The 26,297-nt window shown below is 29.6% G+C and overlaps 1 protein-coding gene across 2 annotated transcripts in view; it reads right to left on the reverse strand.

Annotated features, from left to right (window-relative positions):
- Positions 1-10,469: 10,469 nt before the first annotated feature.
- The window catches only part of LOC142326280 (uncharacterized), a 70,749-nt gene continuing 54,921 nt past the window's right edge, over positions 10,470-26,297 (reverse strand). For both annotated transcript variants that reach the window (XM_075368639.1, XM_075368640.1), the window contains exons 10-12: positions 17,129-17,195; positions 14,057-14,081; positions 10,470-11,060 (exon numbers count right to left, since the gene is read on the reverse strand). In XM_075368639.1, coding sequence (XP_075224754.1) covers positions 11,026-11,060; positions 14,057-14,081; positions 17,129-17,195 — 127 coding nt within the window. In that variant the 3' untranslated portion in view covers positions 10,470-11,025. The remainder of the gene's footprint in view (positions 11,061-14,056; positions 14,082-17,128; positions 17,196-26,297) is intronic.

Consider the following 26,297-nt stretch of genomic DNA (forward strand, 5'->3'; position numbering starts at 1 on the left):
AGTGTCACCTACAATAAGATCATCAGTTTTAAATAAATATATATATAAAAAATATTACAAACATACATACACATACTGTACATACCTGACAATAGATGTTACTTGCTACACTAAATTTACCAATTGCTGAACAGCCATGCACCAAAAAGTATTAACTATCTCTGATTTTGAATTTTATTTACTTTTTCAGTGCTTATGTTCTAAATTTGGTGATTTATGTTATGCTACAGTAAATAAAAAAATACAGCAAAAATAAGTCAGTCTATACTATTTTTTCTCTCTGGCATGTGGTGTTTTATATCTGAAAGTCATAGGTCAACGTGAACCATATGCCAGATTAATACATTTTCCAGAGGAGATAATTCACCCTATTTAAGACAAAGCAATCATGATTGTTCAAGTGAAAGGAATGACAATGAGCTAAGCGATTGTAATAGCTTATCAAATGATTATCAATTGAGTATTATATACTACTACTTCAGAATACTACTTTAGAAAAATTTGAATCAGGTAATTTATAATCATTGTATTCTGTAAAACAACATGTATACAAATAAAATTGTATTTGGTGTATACCAAAATGAATCATGTATAAAATTATCTTATTGGCTACTTTGCTTAGAATAGTAGTAGAGTATAAGAAGCAATGATACTAACTTTAAAGAATGAAATAATCATGATTCATTCTGTCAAAAGCAAATTAAAAATCGCTTGTTTTTCAGAATATAAAACAGAAAACTTGAGTAAATTTTAGAAAAAAGTTCACTATTAACTTTTTAATGGGTTTATATTAGTATTTAAAATTAATTTTATGGAATAGCTAGAAATAAAACAAGAGATTCTTAAAGAAAAAAATATTTATTTAATTTAAATATATGCACAACCACAATGAACAATATGAAATATGAAAAATTTCTTCTGAAAACCAAAACAAGAATTCTTAGAGGAAGACCAATAAACCTGAAATGTTTGTCTTTGACTATTCTCTGCCCAGAGGACAGACAAATCAAGAAAGCAAATTTAACAATTATAGTTTGTGTCATCACCCCTTTTATAACCACCTAGATCTTATAATACATATTGAATGATGAAGTTGTGATATTAAACATTAAATAGTACAAATTAAAAAATAACCGAGATAAAACTGAAGAAGGAAATAAAAAGTGGATTTGTAACAATGTAAAGTTGTAATCAATACACAAGTGACAATACATTTACAATGTTCACAAGTACTGGCTGTGCGAGGTCTGTTAAAAAATAACCGAACATTTTTAATTACTCATCAACGAAGATATTTAGTGACATGCGGTTGGCAGCATTGTGTTCCACATAACCTCCTCTGTAATCACATATTCTTGGATTGCTGATATCTCGTTTAGTTTCCGTGTTATTGTTTATGAGTGCAATGAGTTTAAGTATTAATAGCGATTTCTGTAATGTGTGCTTTTCAGGAGCAACAATACAATGTAAAATTTTACATGAAACTGGGAAAAACTTTTACAGAAACATTTCAACTTTTGAAAGAAGCTTATGGACTGATGCTCTGGGTCATATACTATGTTACAAATTGTTTTCACAATTTAAAGTGGTCATCAGTCAATTGAAGATGACCCTCAACCAGGAAGGCCTTCGACTTCAACTGATGACACCCATGTTTAGAAAATCAACAACCTAGTGTGTGTAAATCACCAATGTAAATCGTGATTGAAAAATTAAACCTGTATCAAGTTGCAGCAAAGTTTGTTCCTCGTTTGATGACCGAATAGCAGAAAGACCATTGAGTGGATGTTTGTTAGCAACTTCTTGAACAAGCTGATAACAATGAAACATATTCATACAAAGGATTATAACAGGAGACAAAAGCTGGTTTATGGCTACAACATCGAGACAAAAGTTCAAATCACAATGGATTGTCAAAGGATCTCCATACCTCAAGCAAGCGAGTTAGTCTCAATCCAGTGTCAAAGTGATGCTTTCTATTTTTTTGATTCCAATGGAATTGTGCATTGCGAATTCTTGCCTCAAGGTGAAAATAGTGAACTCTTTGCAGTATCAATACGTTTTACAATGGTTACATGAAAAAATGTGCAAAAACAGATCAGAGTTGTGGTGAGACAATTCACAGTTCCTTCACCATAACAACACGCCTACACAGTCAGCTTTATCAATTCGTCAGTTTTGTCCAAAAATCAGATGACTGTCCTCCTTCAGCCTCCCAGCTCGCTAGACCTGGTTTCTTGCGATTTTTTCTTATTTCCAAAATTAAAAAAGAGTGATGAAAGGACACCGTTTTGAAACTATTGATGACATAAAGCAAACTCGTCACAGACCTTAAATGCCATTTCAAATGAAGCTATCAGGATTGCTTTGCGAAGTGGAAACACCACTAGGAAAAATGTGTGAATAGGGGATGGGAGTACTTTGAAGGGGACAAGGACCAATAATCTGTCAAATTAATAATAAAGGTAAAAAAGTAGTCTGGTTGTTTTCTGAACAGACCTCATACAGTGAATATCATCATTACTCTCTGAAAAAATAGCACTGAATGGTGTCTCTTGTTTCTTGAAACAAAGCCAAAAAAAAACCGGGACAAATAGTGTAAAGCAACAAATTAATATACCCTTTTCTTTACTGAACACATTATATCCATTATTTCAACTAAACGGATATATAAATCAATAAAAACCATAAAAAGAATGGTGGTCATTTTGATAATGGGGAAATGAACTAAGGGCAAAATTTCTGTAAAAATGAACCTTTTACTGCTATTACACATAGAGATATTAATAAGGGGATTATTAATTAGTGTTGCTGTTTATACAGTTTTGTAATACATAACATGAGTGTAAAACATTATATACTAGATCACTGTGTACTTTGTATTGCATAATTTTAGTAGTATATAACATTGCATATGGTTTAGCATATTTAAAATAACATTACTGTTTGGAACTACTACAATAAAGTCACTTATTTGCTTGTGAGGCAAACAAGCACATCAAATGGTCTAGTTATGAACCACTTGCAACCAGTGCGGTATGATAAAGATTGGAGATGGAATGCAAATTATATTTTAAATTAATGCTAATGAAAATTACCAAAAAGAAAAATAAACTACCCAAGAGCATTAGAAAATATTTTTCTAAAAATTTCCATTATATAAGAAATCTGAGAAAAATTTAGATAAAGAATTTTCAAAGAATAAACATAAAAGAATGTCTTGTCTCTAGATGGGGGTGACAACTTTTACAATACTTCTATTTTTTGGTACTGTAGTGCTGTTGATCTTTGAAACTAATTAATTAATCTTAGAATACACTTAATCCAACAGAATGTATTCAAATATCAGGGTGTATTTTTCTTTAATACAATCTCCACGTATTTACTTGGACCAGTTCTGGTGTTTTGAATTGACACAAAATATAGTGACAACAATCACCTCAATTATAATATATTTGTAGAGTTATTAATTGTAAAGTAAATCCTGATTTCAATAAAACTTCTTCATGTAGTCAAGATTATGGTTTTTTCGTGTTTAATAGTCAAGCAATATTGCTTTTAAACAAAAGTTAATATTAGTTAACATACAAAAGTGTATATAATCTATGGATATGGTCTTCTGTACTTAACATCTGAGGAAAGTACTGTGTACCAAAACAGCTGTAAAGTAAATTTTGTGAGAATCAAAAACAGTTTTTTTTTCATTTTCTTTTTGTGAAAAGTGTATATATTGTAATAATTTTTTCCCAATAACAGGAAAATTAACATACACAAAAATTTATTTAGGTCAGTTTTACTATAAAAAATTATTGCTGAATTTTTAAATACTGTTTTAAATTAAACCAACAAAAATCTTCTAAAGAATTGTTATAGCTAGCATACATTCTCAGACTATCCTTTAAGTTTCATCTCTATATTTTTATCTGTTGAAATTGCAGATAGAAATTATCATATGCTGTAAAAATAGTAAAAACTAGCTGCTGGAATTATAACTGCAACTAAAATTCAAAGAATTTTTAAAATGAAATTTTTATATTTGTTTCTTAACATTAATAATGTTTATTTTTTATCAGGAATCTTTAAGCAAATCGAGTCAGTTATAACATGAGCAAACAGAAAACTGGAAACACCAAAGTTAAAATTATATAACAGATCAACAATGCTGAAGGGAATGTGGGTAAATAGATGTATGCAGTATCAATCCAGTAAGGATTGCACTTAATGCCAGCATATAATCAAAAGCAAATGTGAAATTTCACATGAGGAAGCTTAAATTCATCAAGAAAATCTGCTATCCTATTCTGAAGCAATTAAGGAATAGCAATTTACTGTTTATAAATAGTACAGAACAAGAAAATTTAGGAACTGACCTCTTATAATACTTTTTTGTAATGAGTTAAAAAATTAAATCATACACTGCCATGGATGCATTGATGTGCAATGAAAATTATTTATAGCACACATGAATGAGTAGTAGTAATGGAATATATTATTTAAATATCTGGCACAAAACAAGTAATCCAATGACAATCTAATAATCATTTATCTAGAACATGTAATCTATCAAACTGCCTGTATAAAATAATAAACTTCCCACCAACCCCATCAATTTAAAGATAAACAGTAATGATCATTTATATTAAGAGTATTGATCTATTCTATCCTACAATTAACTAAGAAAGCAACAAACTTGATTCCATTTTTCAAATTGTAGTGATTTTTCCATTGTATAACACGTTATTGAAAGCATAAAGACCACAAATACTAAACAGAAAAGATTAAGTGAAAAAAAATTTCTACATTTCAGTTCACAGAACATTCAGAATATAATCTAAAAGGTAAAAAATGCTGATAATTTTTAATTATTTGTGTAATTTACTTTTAGAAACTAGTAATTATTTCAAAAGTTATTTTGTATGGTTAATAAAATTGGAATAACAACAGAAAATCAATTTAAAAAAATATTTTTCAATTGTTTTGGATGACCTGTAGTGGTTATCAGTCTTATTTTTCATTGGCTGTTAATGAGTTGTGTCAGAGCAGTTCAAGAATATCATGTACAGTTCCACAACTTTATAACCAGGCAACAAACAATGCAGTTCAAGTCAAAAAAATCTTGATCACAGAAAATTACCACTGTCTACTGAAAAGATTATTAAATCCATATTTTTATTATAATTATTTTTAACATGTAATAATAAAATGTAGAGTATAATTTCACCATATATAAGTGAACTAATACAAATACATAACATCTAAAATACAGAGATTGTACTAACTACAAATTTACCAATTTTTAAACAAGAGTGCATCTTTGGAAGATTTCTTCACACTAAAAAATAAATTTTAAAACTCAAAAAAAAATTTAGCTCGAGTTTAATATACAACAAAATAAACCTAGCAACCAAACATTCAAGTATACAAACTGCATGGAAAAAGTAACCACGTAACAAGTAAATATTATAATAAAGCATTATTTTATTTGGATTCCAACCTCAATTCCACAGTTGCATGACAGACATCATGGTAGCATATTATCAACAAACATCTCAATATCCACTAGTTACCAAATGGTTAAAACTTCATCACAATAACACAAACAAATCCATTAAGCTAAATTAAACTTTTTCAAACACAAACTAAGAAAATGTAAACCAATATTTTAATAAATAAATTAGTTACAACAATAAAACAGCAACCATTCATTTTACCTCAAAAAATTCATCATTATTTATGAGGTACTTTATATTTTAGGAGGTAGTACCAAGCAGTTATAAATTATTGAGCACATTCCATAGATTAATAAAAAAAAAGAACAGATTAGGATAAAAACCTCTGTTTTGTATCAGATGATAAAACAGCTGTACGATTGTGTCAATCTTGACCAAACAAAGGTAGTGATGAGGTAGAAGAATCTGTACCAAAATGGCATCATGCAGCAGAAAGGAGAAACCGATGTACATTCGTTCTATGGTCTCATGAAAACAAAAATTTATAATAATTGTTCAGACATCTTTGACATGAGAAAAGTTAAGTTTCTCTATTTATTAAAAGTAGGGTACTCCAGAGGTCAGACCTAACAGCAACTTTTTTTTTAAATTTTCATTAGACTTATTGGAGTGAAAATTTCACAGACACAAATTCATTTCTTAGGTGAGATCATTTTATTTTTTCCATCAAAGAGTTTAAAATTATATTATAATATATTACAATTGGTAAATTAAGAGTAACTCAAAATCATTTTTTATGTATTATTCCAAGAATATATAGAAAAGAAAGCTTCTTTCAGTTATTTATTGATATTATCATTTATTGATATTCAGTTATATATTACCTACTTAGCATTTATTCATTTATAAAGTATTAAAATTATGCTATATGAAAAGAGACAAAAGAGCAAACCTCACAAAAACAAGAAGTATGCATAAAAACTTTCTAAATTCCTAAAATTAATATAACAATCTTCAGGCAATTTTTTTTAAATACTTAGATCCAGAATATCATAATCATTTACTTTATTAAAAAAAATGGTAGTTTAAAAGAATTCTGTGTAAAAACAACGTCTTAGCCTCTTTTAATAACTAACCCAGAATTTTTTGACTATGTACATAATTAGAATATGTTTATTTTTTTAAACTGAATATCTGAGAATTTATCTTAAATTAATTTAGAAAGATTAATTACAGTTGTAATTAGGAAATAAATATTGATTGATTTATATTAATTACAAAATAAATAATGGCTTGACTACTTTGAATAACAAAGCATAGGCTAGCTATATTTTCCTACTGTAAATAAATAAACTTGATGAGCTGTAATGTAATAATTTTTCAAGTCATCATTGTATTTTTTATATTTATCAAAAGAAGGAAATAAATCAATTTATTTATTTATTTTATTTATAGTACAACTATGACACTGCTTATAAGGACCCCTTAAAATGTTGCTATCTGCATTTTAGAAATACAGGAAAATTCAAAAATAAAAAAGATGCTGGCAGACCACCAGTCTCTGAAGTTGCTAATGATTGAATGAGAGAAACCTGGGTAAACTGACTTAATCTCTTAAGTTGCTAATGATTGAATGAGAGAAACCTGGGTAAACTGACTTGTCGTATAAGTTTGAAAATTGGGAATAACATAACAATGGTAATGAAAATTATGCATAAGTGATTAAACTTCGTACATACAAATCCATTTTTTGCATGTAATAATAGTTAATGACAATTCAAATTCATTTTACTATAAATGTCCTTGACTAAATTGATGAAGACAACTCTTTCTTAGAAATAATAATCTTCTTTGATAAACAACTTACCACGTTTCTAGTTATATTAATTATCCAAATGTCAAAATAAAACTTTTACAGTTTGAGAGAACTAATGAGCCAGTCCAAAAGTTAATGTGTGTTGCACATGAGTGGTATATGAGGAAAACTGGACTGTTCTTCTTTGCTGAACCTAGAATAACTACTGCTACCTCAAACATATTAAAAGAAGTAAACAATATTACAAACTTAACATCAACAACTGGATGTTTACTTTCAGTAAGATAACACACCTTCATACCAGGGTTTAATTATTTTTCACGACTACCTACAAGAAAAATTTCTTGAATATTGGATTGGGCCCAGAGGATCAATTCCCTAACCATCTTACTTTCTGACATTACATCCCAAAAGTTTCTTTCTTTGGGAGTAGGTGAGTCAATAACAAGTGTATACAATGAAGGTTCACAACAATGATGAACTAAAAAAAAAAACAAATCAGTGAAATCACTGGAATAACTGCTGAACTGCTATATACCAGGTATAAATATGAAACCAGAATTTTCCCATAGATGGCCCTAGCTGTCATCATAGTTACCCTCAAACTGCATCATTGGCGCCATTTTCTTTCTTTGACAGCTGACAAAGATTTTCAACTCACAATACAAGTTTCATACAACAGCATAGTTTTAATTAGCGCTGAACATGTCGAGTTTTGTATCTACAAACGATGATTTGCAGACAACATTGATTTTCTGTTACCATTTAAAGAAAACTGCTGCAGAATCGCATAGAATGCTTGCTGAAGCTTACGATGAGCACGCTCTTGGTAAATCATAGTGCTTTGAGTGGTTTAAAAAATTCAAGTGGCGATTTTGACATGCGAAACGAAGAATGTGAAAAACCACTGAAAAAGTTTGAAGACAGCAAATTGCAAGCATTGTTGGATGAGGATGACGCTCAAATGCAACGACGCAGATCAATTAAATGTAACACGAGAAGCCGTCTCCATATGTTTGAAAGCCATGGAAAAGATCCAGAAGATGAGAAAATGGGTTCCACATGAACTGAATGAAAGACAGCAAGAAAACCAAAAAAAAACTTGTAAAATGCTGTTTGCCAGGTACAAAAGAAAGTTATTTCTCCATCAAATTGTGACAGGCGATGAAAAGTGGATATATTTAGAGTATCTTAAGCGTAAAAGATCATGGATAACTCCAGGCAAACCACTGACATCGATTTCAAGGCCAAATTGCTATGGAAAGAAGACAATGCTTTGTTTTTGTGGGATCAGAAGAGTGTGATCTATTATGAGCTGCTAAAACCTGGCGAAACCATTAATACTGAACACTACCGGCAACGAATAATCGATTTGAATTAAGCAATGCATGAAAAACGACCAGAATATTAAAAAAGGCAACACAAAGTGATTTTGCTTCATGATTATGCACCATCACACACAGTAAAACTGGTCAAGGAAATGATGGAGGCATTCAGTTGGGAAAAACTTTCATATGTGGTTTACTCACCAGACTTGGCTCCATCTGACTACTATTTATTTGCGTTGATGGGACACGCACTTGCTGAACAGTGCTTCACTTCTTATGAAAATGGCTCAATGACTAGTTTGCCTCAAAAGAGCAACAGTTTTTTTGGTGTGGCATTCATAAATTGTCAGATGGGAATCATGTATAGCTAGCAGTGAACAATATTTCAAATAAATTTTTTTTATCCTTTCACGCAATAAAAGTGTATTTTCTATACAAAAATTCCAGTTTCATATTTACACACCTGGTAATACATGCTGCAAAATTTTAATACCACCTAGATATTCAGTTAAAAGGTTATTAAAGCAGTAAAATATTGCAAATAAATCTGTACTTCAAAATGGCCAATTAGATTAGGCAATAATGCATTCCTAAAAATGTCCTCAATATTTACTACTACTGCTTGTATAACGTATAACCTTATTGTATAACCTTAAATATATAAAACTATCTAATTAGATCTAAGAAGATATTACAATAAAACTGTGTTAAAACAAATATATTTTGATTTTAAATATTCTTATAACTTTAAAAAGCACATACTCACATAAACTAAATATGATAATATTTTTTAAAAATCTACCTGTTAATAAATTTAAAGCTGCAATAAAAATTATTCTCAAAATTCTACACTAGTAACTCTGAATTATCATATTCCAGCTACACAAAATTAAAATACTTTTTAATTAAAAATAATTACTTGCTTGGTATCTTAATGCTTTTTTGAATGATTGAATTATTTTATTTTACTTTATGTTTTATTTTCTTCGGTCCTTTTTATTTATTATTTTATTAAAAATTAGAAAATTTAACCTTTTTTTTTTAATAATTAAAACAATATTAAAAATATGTCATAACAGCAATAGCAAATATTATTAGTAACTAAAAGACACACTTACAACTTTAAAAAACTATTAGTATGTAACAAATTTTGACAATACATGGATAAATTAAAATTTTAGGCCTCTAAGATTACAATAATTAAAAATTTAAAAAAAATATAAAACAAAAGAACCATTTTCAAAACACTGTGTACTGAAATAGCATAAGCTATTTGTGGGTATGTGTATCCAAAAAAACAAATCAAGTCACAAAATTTTAAAAAATAAATGACAAAAATTTCAGATTAATTCTTGTTGGAAATATCCTGTAACAACTACCTCAAATATTTACCTAGAAAAAACTATTTAACACCGTTAGGAAACATGAGAATGTGATCTATTCCAGTCTCTCTTAGAATAATTTGCAAAACATTCTTAATTTTTTTCCTGGTTAATTATGAAATATAATACGTAAATATGATATTCTTAAAAAGAGCTACACAAATCGGATCAGCTATTTTTATTTTTAAAGATAAAATTAAATATTTACAATGATATTTAGCTCACAAAAATGATTAATATATATTTTTCAATTTAATATTTCAATAATTAAAATTTTACTCAGTTTAAAAACTAGAAAATGTGTGTGTGTGTGTGTGTGTGTGTGTGTGTGTGTGTGTGTGTGTGTGTGTGTGTGTGTGTGTGTGTGTGTGTGTGTGTGTGTGTGTGTGTGTGTGTGTGTGTGTGTGTGTGTGTGTGTGTGTGTGTGTGTGTGTGTGTGTGTGTGTGTGTGTGTGTGTGTGTGTGTGTGTGTGTGTGTGTGTGTGTGTGTGTGTGTGTGTGTGTGTGTGTGTGTGCGTGTGTGTGTATGTGCATAAAAGTAAAATATGTGACTTTTGCCACTTCAAGCAAAAATAAAAACAGAAAGAACTGGTGATTTGGTGGTTACTGAACAATAAAATGTAAAGCAAACCATAAGTTTACTGTTTTTTTATATTCAAGTGTAAATATAAATTTCTATACTGAAGAAGATTTTAGCAATACCAAAAACTATATTGTATAACATGGATTTAATACACATTATCTCCATTATAAACTTAGTTTGCTGACTGAAGAATTGTAGGTATCTGTTACAGGAGGTACCTGCAAATGTACTTTACAAATACTAACGTGGAACAATACAAACATGGTATTCAACAAAATAATTAAACTAATATTAATCAGTAACCTACACCCTTGTTAAATGATTACATATCAAGAATTACATTTAATAGATTACTCAACAAGTGTTAGTAGATTAAAACCCCGACTGACAGTATGAACAAGTAATGTTTCCCTAAGATATTTCAGTTATGATTAATTAATGAAAACATTAGTAAAAATTAATGAAATCATACAACATACTGAGTCCGTTTGAATCCTTGCCCTGAAAATAACAACAAATCACACACACTAATTAAAAATAATAAATTAAAGAACGATTTTTATCAAAAAATTAATTACTATAAAACTAAACCACAGGAGTAAATACTTGCAATATTTTTATGTAAACTACATATCCAAAATACTTAGAGAATGATATAAAAGTAAAAAAATTATCATTAAACATACCAATTTAACACTGACAAGAAAAATTACAGTGATCATATTAACAGTGTATGATCAGCGTGTGATTATATTAACAGTGAAAAAATAATCAGGTAACTACTTGTTAACATTGATGCAAAGTTATTTAGAATAATATTATCAAAGTGAAATGACATAAACACTACAGTCTTCTTAAAATGGTTGTGAAATGACAACTACTGCAAAATGAAAGGATTAAACATTGCTTAAAAAAAGAAAAAAAAAAAACTAGAAATTATAATCATTATGATAAGGTGAAATCACCTTATCAAACAAGACTCTGAACAAGACTTTACAATTTTAGTTCCATGATTGGTTATGGAAAACCCCTGCTTTTTAAACAATTTTAAGTTGCAACTGAAACATTAAGATAACTACTTCAAGAAGTTGATGTTCTAGTTCCATGATCTTCCATCATAAATTCAGGCAGCACTGAAAACTAAAAATGAAATTATTCTAAACTTTTAAGTTTTATTAAAATAATAAAACATAACTGGCTTTCATAAAGCTGCAATGACGGTATGCAACTATATTAAACAAATTTTCAATTGCAAGAAGGCTGGCAAATGGGTTTTTATATTCTTCTTTTTTTGCAAAATAACTGTCACAAAACAAATATTTAAGGCACAACATTATCCAGTCTCCAATTATCTTTACCAAACTTCATAAGCACGGTTTTTATTTTTTAAACATCCCTTACTATACTATTATAATAAAAATCAGAGCTCTGAGAAGGTTATGAAAAGATAAATCAACCCAAACAGAAACTCAATAGGGTACTTCATGACTTGCCTTTAACCTCATGAAATACGAGGTCTGTAAATAAAGTAATGAGACTAGTTTTTTTTTTTGGCAGCCAAAGTAGCAACACTGTAAAGTTACTAGTAAACATGATTAGCTGATTTATATTACATATTAATATTTTTAGTCTGTTGTTGCCACATGAGATGTAAACAAACATTTTTTTAAACAAGTTTTTGTTATGCATTACAAAAATGAGTGATACTAATTATGAGCAACACTGTGTAATCAAGTTTTGTGTTAAACTTGAGAATGCTACTGAAACTTTTTCAAAATTGAAAAGAGTGTATGGAGATGACACTCTGTCACAAGCCCAAGTTTTTTGGTGGTTTAAAGCATTTTTAGATGGCCAGGAATCAGTTGCAGGCAATCCACACTCTGGAAGACCGTTAACATTAAAAAGTGACGACAATGTTGAGCGAATCAGAGACTTGATATGGTATGACTGGCAATTAACTGTCAGAATAATTGCAGAACAATTGAATTTGAACCATACCGCACTCCATCAAATTTTGACAAACGAACTGAACATGAAAAAAGTTTGTGCAAAATTGATCCCAAAAACCTCACTGCTGAACAGAAAAATAACAGGGTTGAAGTGTGTCATGATCTTCTAGAGCAAATTGAAAGTGATCCTGATTTTTTAAAAAAAATGTTATTACTGGTAATGAATCTTGGACATTTGAGTACAACCCAGAAACAAAATGCCAGAGCAAGGAGTGGCACACTTCAAACTCACCACATCCCAAAAAAGCAAAAATGAGCAAATCAAAAATCAAACCATGATAATTTCTTTCTTCAACAGTAATAAGGAGTTTTTGCCCACAGGACAGACTGTAAATCAATATGTTTACCAAGAAATTCTTGAAAGACTGTGGAAAAGAGTTACCTGTGGGAAATCAGCTATCAAGGACAACTGGGTGCTACATCACGACAATAGACCTTGTCACACTACATTCTCAGTAAACGAGTTTTGCAAATAAAAACATTCCTGTAGTTCCTCAACCACCTTATTCACCTGACCTGAGTCCCTGCAACTTTTTCCTGTTCCTGACTTTAAAAAAACACCTCAAAGGACATCATTTTAGTACAGTACAAAACATTAAAAAAATGTAACCGACCATCTGAAAGATATTCCAGTTTCTTAGTTCCAACACTTCTCTGAAGAGTGGTAAAACCATTTCAAGCGTTGCATGGCTTCCCAAGGGAACTATTTCGACAATGATAAGAGTTCATGTATAATTGGATTGTAAACAAAATGTTTTTTCTGAACCAGTCTCATTACTTTATTTACAAACCTCGTATATGAATTGTAAGTGAGTGGCCACAAGTGACTTCAGACACTTAGCTTTATTTTCTCATTGTATGGTACCATGCATCTCAGAAAACAAATGAAAATAATTCAGCCCATGAATGCCTTCATTATAAACCACTAACAATGAAAGGAGCATAGAAAAAGTTTTCTATAAAGTAATAAATTTATTTTATGAAATATATTGATTTAGATGACATAAGAGACTCCGCTTTACTTGATAAGTTTTTAACCATCAGTTCAGCTTATCTAAGTCTTCATAGGATAGAAAAGAAGAAAATGTTTCAAACAAGCATTGTTACTACCTCACTGAACCTTAATAAAGGAATGGTTACCTCACTGGCTACTGGAACATGCCAGCACAGTTGTGGTGAAATGGCTAATCCAATCCCCAAAATATTTATTTAAGGACGAAAGAAGGATGTGAAAAGAGGAAGAGTACAGGACAGGACAATCAACCCAAAAGGAAATTGGATCAGGGTACATTAATGACTTACCCAGGGCTTTATGAAATACAAGAATTATTACAAAAATTTTTTCACCTATCACTTTCTTTCACTAAGTATGAATTTCATTCATCCAACTGTATTGTGTATGAATTATCCTAACCAAATAAAATAATTAATAAATAAAACGTATGCAATGATATAAACTATACAAAAAGTAAAAATAATAAAACTTACCAATACTTTGTAAAATGGAGTCAATCTGTAAAATAAAAAGGACATAACAAAATAGTAAGAAAAAGTTTAGATTCAATCAATTTTATACAAATCTTATCCAAAAATATTTTTATAAAATTAACAAATAAATGTCAACTTTATCACATTACCCTGTAAGCCAATATATAGACTTCAAAAAACACAGAAGATAAAGAAATACAAAAAAAGTAATATAAATATTATACCATAACCTCGGTTACAAATGCCTGTGGCATGTTTGTTCTTAATAAATATACCAGATTTTAGTACATTTTAAATATCTTTCAACTTTTTTTTTAATCAATTTTTGTTTTTCAAATTCTTATACTATGGGAAAATTGCGGCAGCAATATCTTAGCAGTAACAAAAGCAATTCAAAAGTTTACTTTCGGCAGTTAAAAAACAAAAAAACAGATTTAATTTTATATATATATATATATACACACAAGATCCTGCTATTACTAAATACTACATTACTTTTACATATGCCCCCACATTCAAATTATTCTACCACCAGAGAGTGCCCTGACAATCATTAACCTACCCCATAAGCTTATCTGATTTTATAGTATCAGATAGCCAAGACTCATCTTGATTAATAGATGGTAACTGTTGGACACCAATTCTAGGTTATAGGAGAGATTCTAAAAAATTCCCCATTAAATTGCTCAAGTAAACCTTCTTTGTTACCTGTAAAGTAGTGCTGCAAAAGATTAGCAAAAGAGAAGCCTTCCTGAGTCATTTCATTAAGATTAGCCTCCATTGGATTCTCAAAATCAATTCTTTTGAAAGTTCAAAAATCACAAACATTTATCATAATTTCAAAATTATTTATTTAATTCGTTTTTAAATAAATTCACCAATTCCAACTGAGAGTAAACCATTCCCACTTCCTTGTGCACAAGTGTGGAAACTTTCTGAATCTACAAACCGATTTTTTACACAACAGATACCCAAAATTATAACCACAACATAGCAATCATCAATATACCTCTGAATTTATGTCCTTCTGCTTGTAAATATCACTCACAGAGGAAGTACAAATGACAGGTTCTATGTTTCATCATTAGTGAACAAAATGGACAGCAGATAAGCAAAAATCAAAATTATAGATTCCTGGTTACTACTGTAAAAAAGACTGTGCTGCTATGGCAACCAGTCTATTTTCAAAATCTACTGTAAGTCAATTCTGCGATTGTCTTTGTAGGATAGGTACCTTTAAAACCACTTTATATGCAAAGCATTAAGACAGCCAGCTCCTTCTCAGTGCAGGGCTTTTTTTAAAGACTACTGTATAAACAGAAATAGGAATTTCCTGATGTTTTTTACTTCATTTCAATCATTAAGCTTGAAATACCAAAAGAAAAAGTAATAATTTTACAAGACTCACTCTTTTAAAAAACCAAAATGGAAATAATAGTATAGCTAAGCAGTTATAGCAAGGCACTTGCAAAAGTTAGTAGATGTACGGCTGTAAGTAAAAAAAAAGCGCCTTGCTAGAACGGCTCTGCTACACAGTTTCAGCACTTTTGTAGTGTTTTCATTAAATTAAACTGCATTCTAATTCCTTGCGGTGTAATCAACTATAAATACATATTATTCCAGTTTAAAGTTAGTAATGTAAATATTCCACAGAGATATAATTAATAAAAAATGTATTTTTATTTGCTATATTCCTGGTATAGATTTTATACTTCTTTTATAATTCCGTTATTTATTTTGAAATAATTCATATAATTTTTTTAAAAAGAAATGGGTTTACAGTTTACAGCTATGTAAAACTAAAAACCCCAACTATTCATAAGTTCAGCAACTTTGAGCATTCCAATACAGTACCAAATATACAGCATGGTGTATCACAAAGTTTTCCCAGAACGTTCATAACCTATTCTACTCATGAAAATAATGAAACAAGTTTATACAAACATATTTCCTAAAAAACTGAGAGTTATGACTAGTGAAAGATTTCACTCAGATTTCAGCTACCCTGTTAAAATGAGGTCATACTGAAATTTTTAGGGTATTAATTAAGGAGCAGAATTGACTGAATTCTAATGATCTATTATGACCTGAAAAATCGAATAAAATAGGTCCCAGAATCATACAAGCAGTAGTTTTTGAGAAACCTGGGTTGAAAACCAATAAATTGGGGTAAAAAGCATTTTTTATGTTTGACGTACAATAACTTTGTTAAATGGGTAATAAACACAGAAAATGTTTATATGTCTTAAAAGTACAACTGGGGTAGCTGAAGTCTGAGCAAAATCTTTCACTAGCTATAACTTGCAAACAAAGCATTTTAGAACATAGGTTTATATGAATTTTTCGATTATTTTCACTAGTATAATATGTTATGAAAGCCCCAGGAGAACTTTGTGATACACCATATATATATATATATATATATATATGTATGTATACTGAACACAAAGACATCCCAGTTCTATATAAAAATAGCATCTTTAAATAAATTAGAACTCAGTTCTTGCTGATGGGAAATGTTAGCAAATTAATCAAATCATGGATATATAAATAAAGCAGAGTAGTTAAAAAAAATCTTTGTTGCTTATAATGTAAGAAATCAACACACATCAACAAATAAAAATATAAACTTCCTTCTAGTTCTCAGATAAATGAATATAACAATGAATATGAAAATGTTCAATTGAAGTAATTAAGTCTTTTTTATTTTATGAAAAGATAATTTAGACTGAAAAAATAACTACAAGATACTATGATAGATTCTGAAAGGATTCACAAAATATTAGCACAAAATAATGCTTCATTGTGAAGAAGGAACTGTAAAGATATTCTATACACTTTTTTTACCATTAAAACATAAAATAAATTATTAGAATTTATTTCAAATTAAAAATAGAAACAATTATTATATAATTATTTTTCAGAACGATGACTTGTAGTAGGTAATTTCTTTTTTTACATATTTTAAAATTGTTCTACCATACATTTCACGGCTACTACCACACAAAAATTACAATAAGTAAAACTATAAAACTAAAACATACTTAAGTTTTTTTTTTTTTTTTAAGTTACCTCTTTCTGAATATTACAATGGAAGACATAACATGTGAAATTTTCACATAAGGAGAAACTTTCATTCCTGAAAAATAAAAATTGTTATATATTTTTTTTAAATTTAACAATATAATTTTAATGTAAAATAACCATTAAAAATCTATGAAACTTAGAAATGCAGCTCCAATAACAAACTTAATAAAAAAGAAATTATATACTAGATGAAAATATTTATTATTTTTTAAAATTAATAACTTAAAAATACTTAATCTCTAAATACACTGAATTTTGCAGGTTAATTCTTTTGCTCTAAGTACATTGATTTTGATGAGGTGTTGCAGTATCACTACAAAAGAACTACACAACTCTAAAAAAAATTTGGGAGCACATTTCTATGTGTCATAATTTTTTTAATTTTTCGTTTCTTTTTTAAAAAGGTATATCATATTTAATCAAGGCGATTTACAAACATGAATATTTATTGGTATTTAATTTACTTACCTCTGATTCAGTTCACCAAACAAAGTCACCATTACAAATTACAATTAACAATAGATTTACAAATCACCATTACAAAACACGTAGGCTAAACAAAAGAACATAACAAAAGAAAAAAAGGTCAAGGTCATAAAATATAAGTGTTCCCAAAATTACGATTTGGTTAAAAACCTTTTCCGTAACTATGCCAATTTAGAATGAATTAATTTATTCTCATGATTATGCAAATTATACTCAAATAAATATGAAATTCTATTTTACTTATTATTGTCATAATTATTAAAATTCAGAAACTCATGTTTTATTCATTTAATGCGTGAACTCTAATGTTACTTATTTCAAAATAAAACTTAGCAGAAAATGATAATATAAAATAACTGTTTTTATCTATATCTGTAAATTAATAAAAATTAGATTCTTCAGCCCCATACACATACACTTTCATAAATAAACTTGTAACTTGCACTATCAATTAACAAGCCTGTTTTTCATATAACTCTTGTTAAAAAACAATTATAAAACAATATAAATAATATATATCAATAATAATAATTGATATAAAGGTTATTCTCATATAAAAATCTTCATCTTAAGAAAAAAAATTTATGGAGCAGATATTTATTTACATATAGCTTTCCGTAATTCCCATTAAATTAAAATTTAAAACATACATATATAGGTGTATAACGAGGTACTCCGAACACTTTCATGACCTATTCTACTCATGAAAATAATGGAAAACTTTCATATAAACATATGTGCTAAAATGCTTCAATTGCAATTTATGGCTAGTGAAAGATTTCATACAGATTTCAGCTAACCCAGTGAAATGAGATCATACTGAAATTTTTAGAACATTAATAGGGGGCAGAACTGAATGATTTCTAATGTTTTTTGACGTGAAAAATTGAATAAAATAGGTCCCAGAGTTTTATCTGCAGTAGTTTTTGAGAGATCTGGGGTAAAAACCAATAAATTGCGGTAAAAACCCTGTTTTTTATGTTTGATATACAATATCTTTGTTAAATGAGTATTAAGCACATAAAGCTTATAAACAAAGCTTATAGAGAATTTAATTCTGAACAGAATGGTGTAAGATAAGTTGAATAAAACAAAGAAGAGTTTGAAATATTTGAATTTTATTTAAAAACAGTACATTACTACATTTGTCAGAAAATTACTTATTTAATGTAAACAAAAAGCAAATTCTTTTTTTGGTGATGTGAAAAACTTATAAAAACAAAATTTACTTTTAAAAATTATTGTTAAAAATTTTTTTAAAAGTGGAAATTACATAATATTGTAAAATAAACATTACTTAGAAAATAATATTTTTCATAATGACAGAAATGCAATAAAATAAATTATTTGAAAAAATACAATTTCCAAGTTAACAACAAAATAACAGCTGATCAACAATGCGCAATAATGTATTAGTCTTGAAATCACTCTGTAATATACATTAAGTATATCAGTTACTGTGAACTGAGCTGTCATTAGCAAAGGTTTTCTGTGAATTTTGGTTTGAAAATGATCAGTTTATCATTGAAATAATCACACTTATTTATACAGATGAATACACTGATATGATACTAATTTTGGATATGTATAATGTTAATGCTACAGCTGCTGCAGTAAAATATGAAATATGTTTTCCAAATCGCAGGATTCCAGACTCCAAAACAATTAACATGGCTTTTTGCAATCTTCAGGAAACAGGTTCACTACCTAGTACTCGTACCAGCTATGAACAATCTGTCCAACATAACATTGTTAATGATGAAATTATTATTGATGCAGTTCAGTGCAGTCCAGTGTCAGTGCACGATGCCTTTCTAAGCAGATCAAAGATTCAAATTCAATGGTTTGGAGGACAATTAAAGCAAATTTTATCCTTATCATAAACAGTCAGTTTAACATCTAAACCCTGGAGACAATCCAATTCGCTTGGAGTTCCGCAACTGGGGGAATAAAATCAACAACTATACAAGTATGTTTTGTTTACAAACAAGGCAAATTTCACTCAAGATGACATCAACAACTTAGCAATAAGCATACATGGGCAGAAGCAAATCCTCATGTTGTGGAAGGTAATTTCCAACACTGATTTAGAGTAAATGTACAGTGCAGCCTTCTTCACAATCAGCTGTTTGGACCATTACCTGGTTGTTTAATACTGAGGTCTACTTGCACTTTCTTCAAGAATTGCTGCAGCTGCTTGAAGATGCACCTCTAGAGCTGAGAAGTAAAGTATACTTACAGTAAGATGGCATGTCTCCCCACTTCTTTTGTGATGTTTCCACTCACTTAAATTATCATTTCTCTGAAAAATGGATCGGTTGTGGAAATCCATGTTGCTAGCCACCAAGATCACTTGATCTAACACCTTTAGATTTTTGCATCTAGGGATGGATAAAAAATATTATATACAAAACAAAAATACATTGTCATATGGAATTAATTGTACGCATTATGGATGCGGTTAAGCAACGTAGGAACAGCCATGAACTAAAACGAATAACAAAAGCAGTACAGAAGCGTGCCAAGAAATGAGTTGAAAATGGCAGGCTCATTTTTGAACATTTATTATTAACTTGAACATAATGCACTTTGGTCTAGCATAGTTTCAAAATAAAATTTGAATTTTTTGAACTTTTCTTTTTTCATTCAACTTATACCATTTTTTTCAGAAATACATTCTCTATAAGTTTTGCTTAAAGTTTTTTTATGTGTTAATTACCCATTTAACAATGTGACTGTACTTCAAACATAAAAAACCAGGTTTTTTTACTCCAATTTATTGGTGTTCACCTCAGATTTCTCAAAAACTACTGCAGATATGGTTCTGGCACCTTTTTTATTGGATTTTTCAGATCAAAAACCATAAGAAATCACTAATTATGCTCCTTATCTAATATCCTGAAAATTTCAATACAACTTCATTTCACCGAAATAACTAAAATCCAAGCGATATCTTTCACTAGTTGTAACTCACAATGGAAGCATTTTAGGACACATGTTTATATGTACTTTTTCCATTATTTTCATGAATAGAATAGGTTATGAATATTCTGGGAGAACTTTGTGATACACTTTATAAAAAAAAAAAAAAAAATATATATATATATATATATATATATATACACGTGAGGCATATTCATAAAGTAAGGGGGCCGTCGGCTTATATTTAAATATTAGCGGATCTGAACACAGTTTTATGCATGCAGAAACATCTATCAGCTATTTACGAAGCCACTGCTATTGTTGTTTTGATTCAGTAGTCATTTCCCTGCCAGTGAATGCAGATCGCAATGTCCATGTCAATAGTTTCTCCTGCTACTTCTGAAGTGCGCATTGTGATTCGATTTTTGTGTGCAAAAGTATCTTCAGCAGCTGAAATTCATCAGGAGTTGTGCCTAATGTATGGACCTACAGTAATGAGTGAAGGAAAGGTTAGACAATTGTGTCGAGACTTCAGAAATGGCCGCACAAATGTGCATGATGAAGAGCAGAATAGCAGCCCCAATATTCAGACTAACAAAATCGTTGATCAAGTGAACCGAAAACTGCAATGTGATCAGTTATTGACGATTAGTGCTCTGGTTGAGTTTCCGCATGTTGGACGCAGATCTATCGACACAATTATCACAGAAAAGCTTGGATATCACAAATTGTGTGCAAGGTGGGTACCAAAAATGCTCACTGACCAACACAATGAGCAAATAATGTGCAGTGGATGAGTTTTTGGACTATTATCAACAAGATGGAGATGATTTGTTTTCCCACATTGTTACGGGCAATGAGACGTGGATATCCTACACCAATGCAGAATCAAAACAACAGTCAATGCAGTGGTGCCATTCATGTTCCCCAAAACCAAAAAAGTTTAAGCAATCTTCATACTCGAGTCAAAAAAAATGTTGGCTACTGTTTTTTGGAACGAAAAAGGTGTCATTTTGGTTGATTTCATGAAACATGGATCAACAATTACAGTTGACGTGTACTGCGAAACGCTCACCTGAGACGTGTGATCCAAAATTGATGAATCCAGAAACTGTTATCCGGTGTAATCCTCCTTTACGACAAAATTATTCTCACACCACTGCATTAACCAAGAAAAAGATTCAAGATCGTTGGGAACTTTTCAACCACCATCCATATATACCTAGCAACTACTTCCTCTTCCTGTATTTGAAAAAGTGGCTTGGTGGACAACGGTTTAAAAATGACGAGAAACTCAAGACTGCTGTTGTCAACTGATTAAATTCCCAGGTGTAGTAGTTTTAGAAATTTTCAAGCCACAAATTTTATATGTAGACCTACATATAAGAAAATTACATTTTAAGTGAATGGTATTTTGGTACTCCTCATACCTTTAAACTTAAAGAAAATTCAATTTTAACCTCCAATCCCACTGTGCGACCGAAAATAATACTACTTTTCTTCGAAAAGTTGGTAAAAAAACTCAACTATCATAAGTAGAAAGAACTTATTTACTTATTTTAAAAAATGTATAAGTTATATCCCTAACCATAAAGAACATATTTTTCCTTTAAAAATTACCACTTAAATAAAAATAAAAACATAAAATACATGGTAAATCTCAACCTTAAACAATACGATATTTAGCATTTTTTATTCAGATCATTATCTATTTCAAACGAATTGCACCCAGAAATTCATGTGTATAAAGAAATGACAATAATGGGAGTACAGTCAGAATACGGGACATGAGAAAGCGACAGTATTATTCGGAAGAATGTTCTCTATTAAGTAAGCTATAGAAGTCACATTACCCCATGCCCAACCATCATTACGTTTGATCATTCTTGGAAACTCCCCCTCAAATATAATGATTTATTTTTCATTTTTTTCTCAACGGTCTTTGTAAGTTTATCTTTACTATTTCATTTATTATCTTGTTTATAAGTTGGATTAATTCATGATCCTATAAACATTTCAGGATAAGGATCAGTTAAGTCTCACAATTTATCGGGAAGGGGGTTAAAATAAGTTATATATATTTAAAGGAAAAAAAAAGTTAAATTATTTAAAATTTGTTAAATTTTATTTATGAACAACAAAACCTATATTAAAATTGAAACTAATAAATTTTCTTTGAGAAATTCAATGTTTTTTTAAATTATCTGAAGTACTGTAAACCTTCGTAAACTACAATTTATACTTTTAATAATATCGGATAATAAAAATCATCGGTTCATAATTTCTAAATTGGGTGATTCGTTTCCTGAATTTTCAAGGTCAGCTCTCTATACCGTTGTGTCGCAAACTGTGTGCGAGATGGGTTCCCAAGATGCTGTCCGACAATCACAAAACAATGAGAATGGACATCTCTCTAACGTTTCTCCAGCACTAGCACAATGAAGGAGAAGATTTTTTGAACAAAATTGTCACAGGAGACGAGACATGGGTCCATTTCAAAACTGAAGAAACAAAAGAACAATCCAAACAGTGGATGCATTCTCATTCTCCCAGTAAAGCAAAGAAGTTCAAGCAAACCTTCTCCAACAGAAAGTGTATGGCTACTGTGTTCTGGGACTGGAATGGAGTTCTCTAGGTGGAATTCATGGAACATGGCATGACCATCACTGCAGCCTCATATTGCGTGACTTTTCAATGTCTACGAAGGGTAATTCAGAATAACCAGAGAGGAATGTTGTCATCAGGCAATGTCTTTCTCCATGACAATGCTCGGCTGCACACTGCAGCTGCAACAAAGAAGCTCCTGCAGAGTTTTCGTTGGGAAGTGTTTGATCACCCACCATACAGCCCGGACTTGGCTCCATCCGATTTTCACCTCTTTGCTCACATGAAACGCTGGCTAGGAGGACAACATTTTGGCACAGACATCGAGCTGCAGACCAGCGTAGAAACATGGCTGAAAACACAGGCGGCTCCGTTGTTCTACGACAATGGTATTGGAAAGTTGGTACCACGCTACGTCAAATGTCTAAATCGGAGTGGCGACTATGTAGAGAAATAGCGTAACTATGTGAGTACTTGTTACAAATAAAAAATTTTTTATTTTCACTGTGATTTTAATTTCATGACCAATCAGACCTTGAAAAAAAATTAACCCTCGTATTTAGTATAGCGTATATGTTGCTTTAACGTTCAACAGATAACGCTGTTTTTCAAAAAAAGCATGTTTTTACTTTTCACAGGTGTAAAATCTTAGATATATTAATAGTAGGAATGTAAAAAAAAGTGCGTGTTTGGATGCAACGTTGTATCAAAATTTCAAGTGAAGAACTTTCAGAGATTTAAGATATTGAGTAAACGAACATTTACAATTTTATTTATATAGATTTTAAGCGCATACTCTGTTGAAAAAAAGTTATCTTCTCAGTTATGCAAATTGAAATTAATCACTAATAATTATAATTAAGCCTTTACAACTAATATTCACCCAGTATAGATTGCTTTTAGTTTTTAACGTAATACCGTTCTATCTGTGTGTAGACCCCACGAACATATAATTGATATTCAATAAATATAATTTTTTATTTTTTAATACATTATATTTTCTTATTTAAATTGAATTTTAAAAGTAAATTATAAAAATGAAAATAACATTAGTGTAACTGAAACGAGTATCATCACGAAAAATGTTTTCAAATAATAATAAAGAAATTTGCTTGTATTCACTCGGTGGGAAATAGTTTTTATTATTTTCTTAACCTTTTAAATTTTTCAAATAGATTTTGTAATAAAAATTTCAAAAAAGATTTATTTGGTTCGATTTTTTCTTCCTTATACCAAGTAAAGGAAGTATTGTGATCGCGAAAAATTTCGGTTTCCAGACTTCTATTGAAATATCCATTTTCCGCATCCCTGAATCCATTTTGACTAGTTTCAGCGTGACATCTGTATCTCGCATAACTCACAAACGATTAGCTGTAGGATGTTGAAATTTTGGATTTAGGATTGTTGTAAGGTCTAATTGTGGACCTCCCCTTTTGATTGAATTGACATAACCAAAAGTGTCCAAAAAATCCGAAAACCCAAAAACTTTGAATTTTGAATTTTTACTTAATTTCTCATTAAGAAGCCCTCATTAAGAGCTTTACAATGATATATCATAAGTGGTACTTATTTTCATTGGTTCCAGAGTTATAGCCAAATAAAATTTTAATTAATGAAATATTTGGAATCTTAGGGGAAGGCACATGAGTTTGAATCAGACTTCATCTCCTTTTTTTTCAACTGTTTTTTTTTTTTTTTAATTTAAATATATTGATTTATTAACAATTATTAACCTCTCATTGTAAAAAAATTTACGATGAATAATAATTCAATAATAACAGAAAAAAAGAAAAATCAGAAATAAAATCATTAATGAAATAAAATTTTATATATTTTTAATTTAAAAAAACATGTATATGTAATTTAATAGTCGTAAAGAAAATCCTGTAGTGTCCACATCAGATTTTTTTCCAAATTAATATTTATGCCAGACCTATGAGAAATCATTTAAGGCGCATCCACATTTATACCTGTTTCACACATCTGTATCTTCTTAATTATACCATGACAATGCCTTTAACATTTACGGCTAAATGAATAGAGTTTAAATGGGTTGATAAAACTACGTAAAATTTCTGTATCATAACTAGAGGAAAGAAGATATAAATGAGAACGCATATTTATGTTGTGATGTGATGCACATCACACAGCTTCCGGTTCTGGATACCAATGCTAACGTCTAGTTCTATTTTGTAAAGACTGATGATTATTCAGAAAACATTTCTGGGTTAAAGGATTAAATAAAAATTTTACGAATGAAGAGCATTAAAAATCTTCGCTCGCAATAATTTAAAGTTAAATATTAATAACTTTTTTATAATAATATAACTGGAAATCATAAGCAATTAAAAGTAATTATCACAAGTAATTAAAGAACAATAGGTACAGTCCCGTTTTACCGGTGAAGATAATTATGGAAATCTTCCTGATATTTAATAGCATAAAATCTAACAGTAATTTCAACTTGTTTTCGATTAACTCATCAAGGTGAACAGCTTAACAATTAAAAATAAAATACATTAATCTATGATAAATTCTAGCACTATATTTAATCTAATGCATAAATTTCACATAAATCACTTTAATTTCCATAAGCCTAAAAAAAGAATTACATCCAGAGAACATCATATTGTAATCCATATTTTACTTAATTAAAAAAACAAATCTTACTACAAGCTTCAAATTGTTTTCTCAACTCTTATTTTTTATAATAATATAAATAAAAAAAAAAATAAAAAGTAAAACAAAATATTTAAAAAAAATGAAACCAGTAGAGAATTTTAAGGAATGGAAAGATGTAATGATTTAGTTGTTTTCTTCTAGTGAACTATATACAAAAAAAAATGTATTACTAATTGACGTGAAGGATAGTTTTATTTTAAAAGTCAGATGTTATAGAAAGCCTATTTTGCATTGATGATGGTTGTAACTGCTAGTAAATACACACAAATGAATAATGATTGAAGATTACTCATCTGAATAAAAATATATGAAATAAAAATGTACGAAAAATAACATCCCTCTACCTTGTATAGAGTAATTATAATCAATTTCCAGCGATATAATTTCAGTAAATACATTTATATACAAATAGTTATAACTAACCCCTTTATTGATAGGCTATTTTAAAATTATATCAGCT

Source organism: Lycorma delicatula, chromosome 6 (assembly GCF_047948215.1).
Source record: "Lycorma delicatula isolate Av1 chromosome 6, ASM4794821v1, whole genome shotgun sequence".
NCBI classification, from domain to species: domain Eukaryota; kingdom Metazoa; phylum Arthropoda; class Insecta; order Hemiptera; family Fulgoridae; genus Lycorma; species Lycorma delicatula.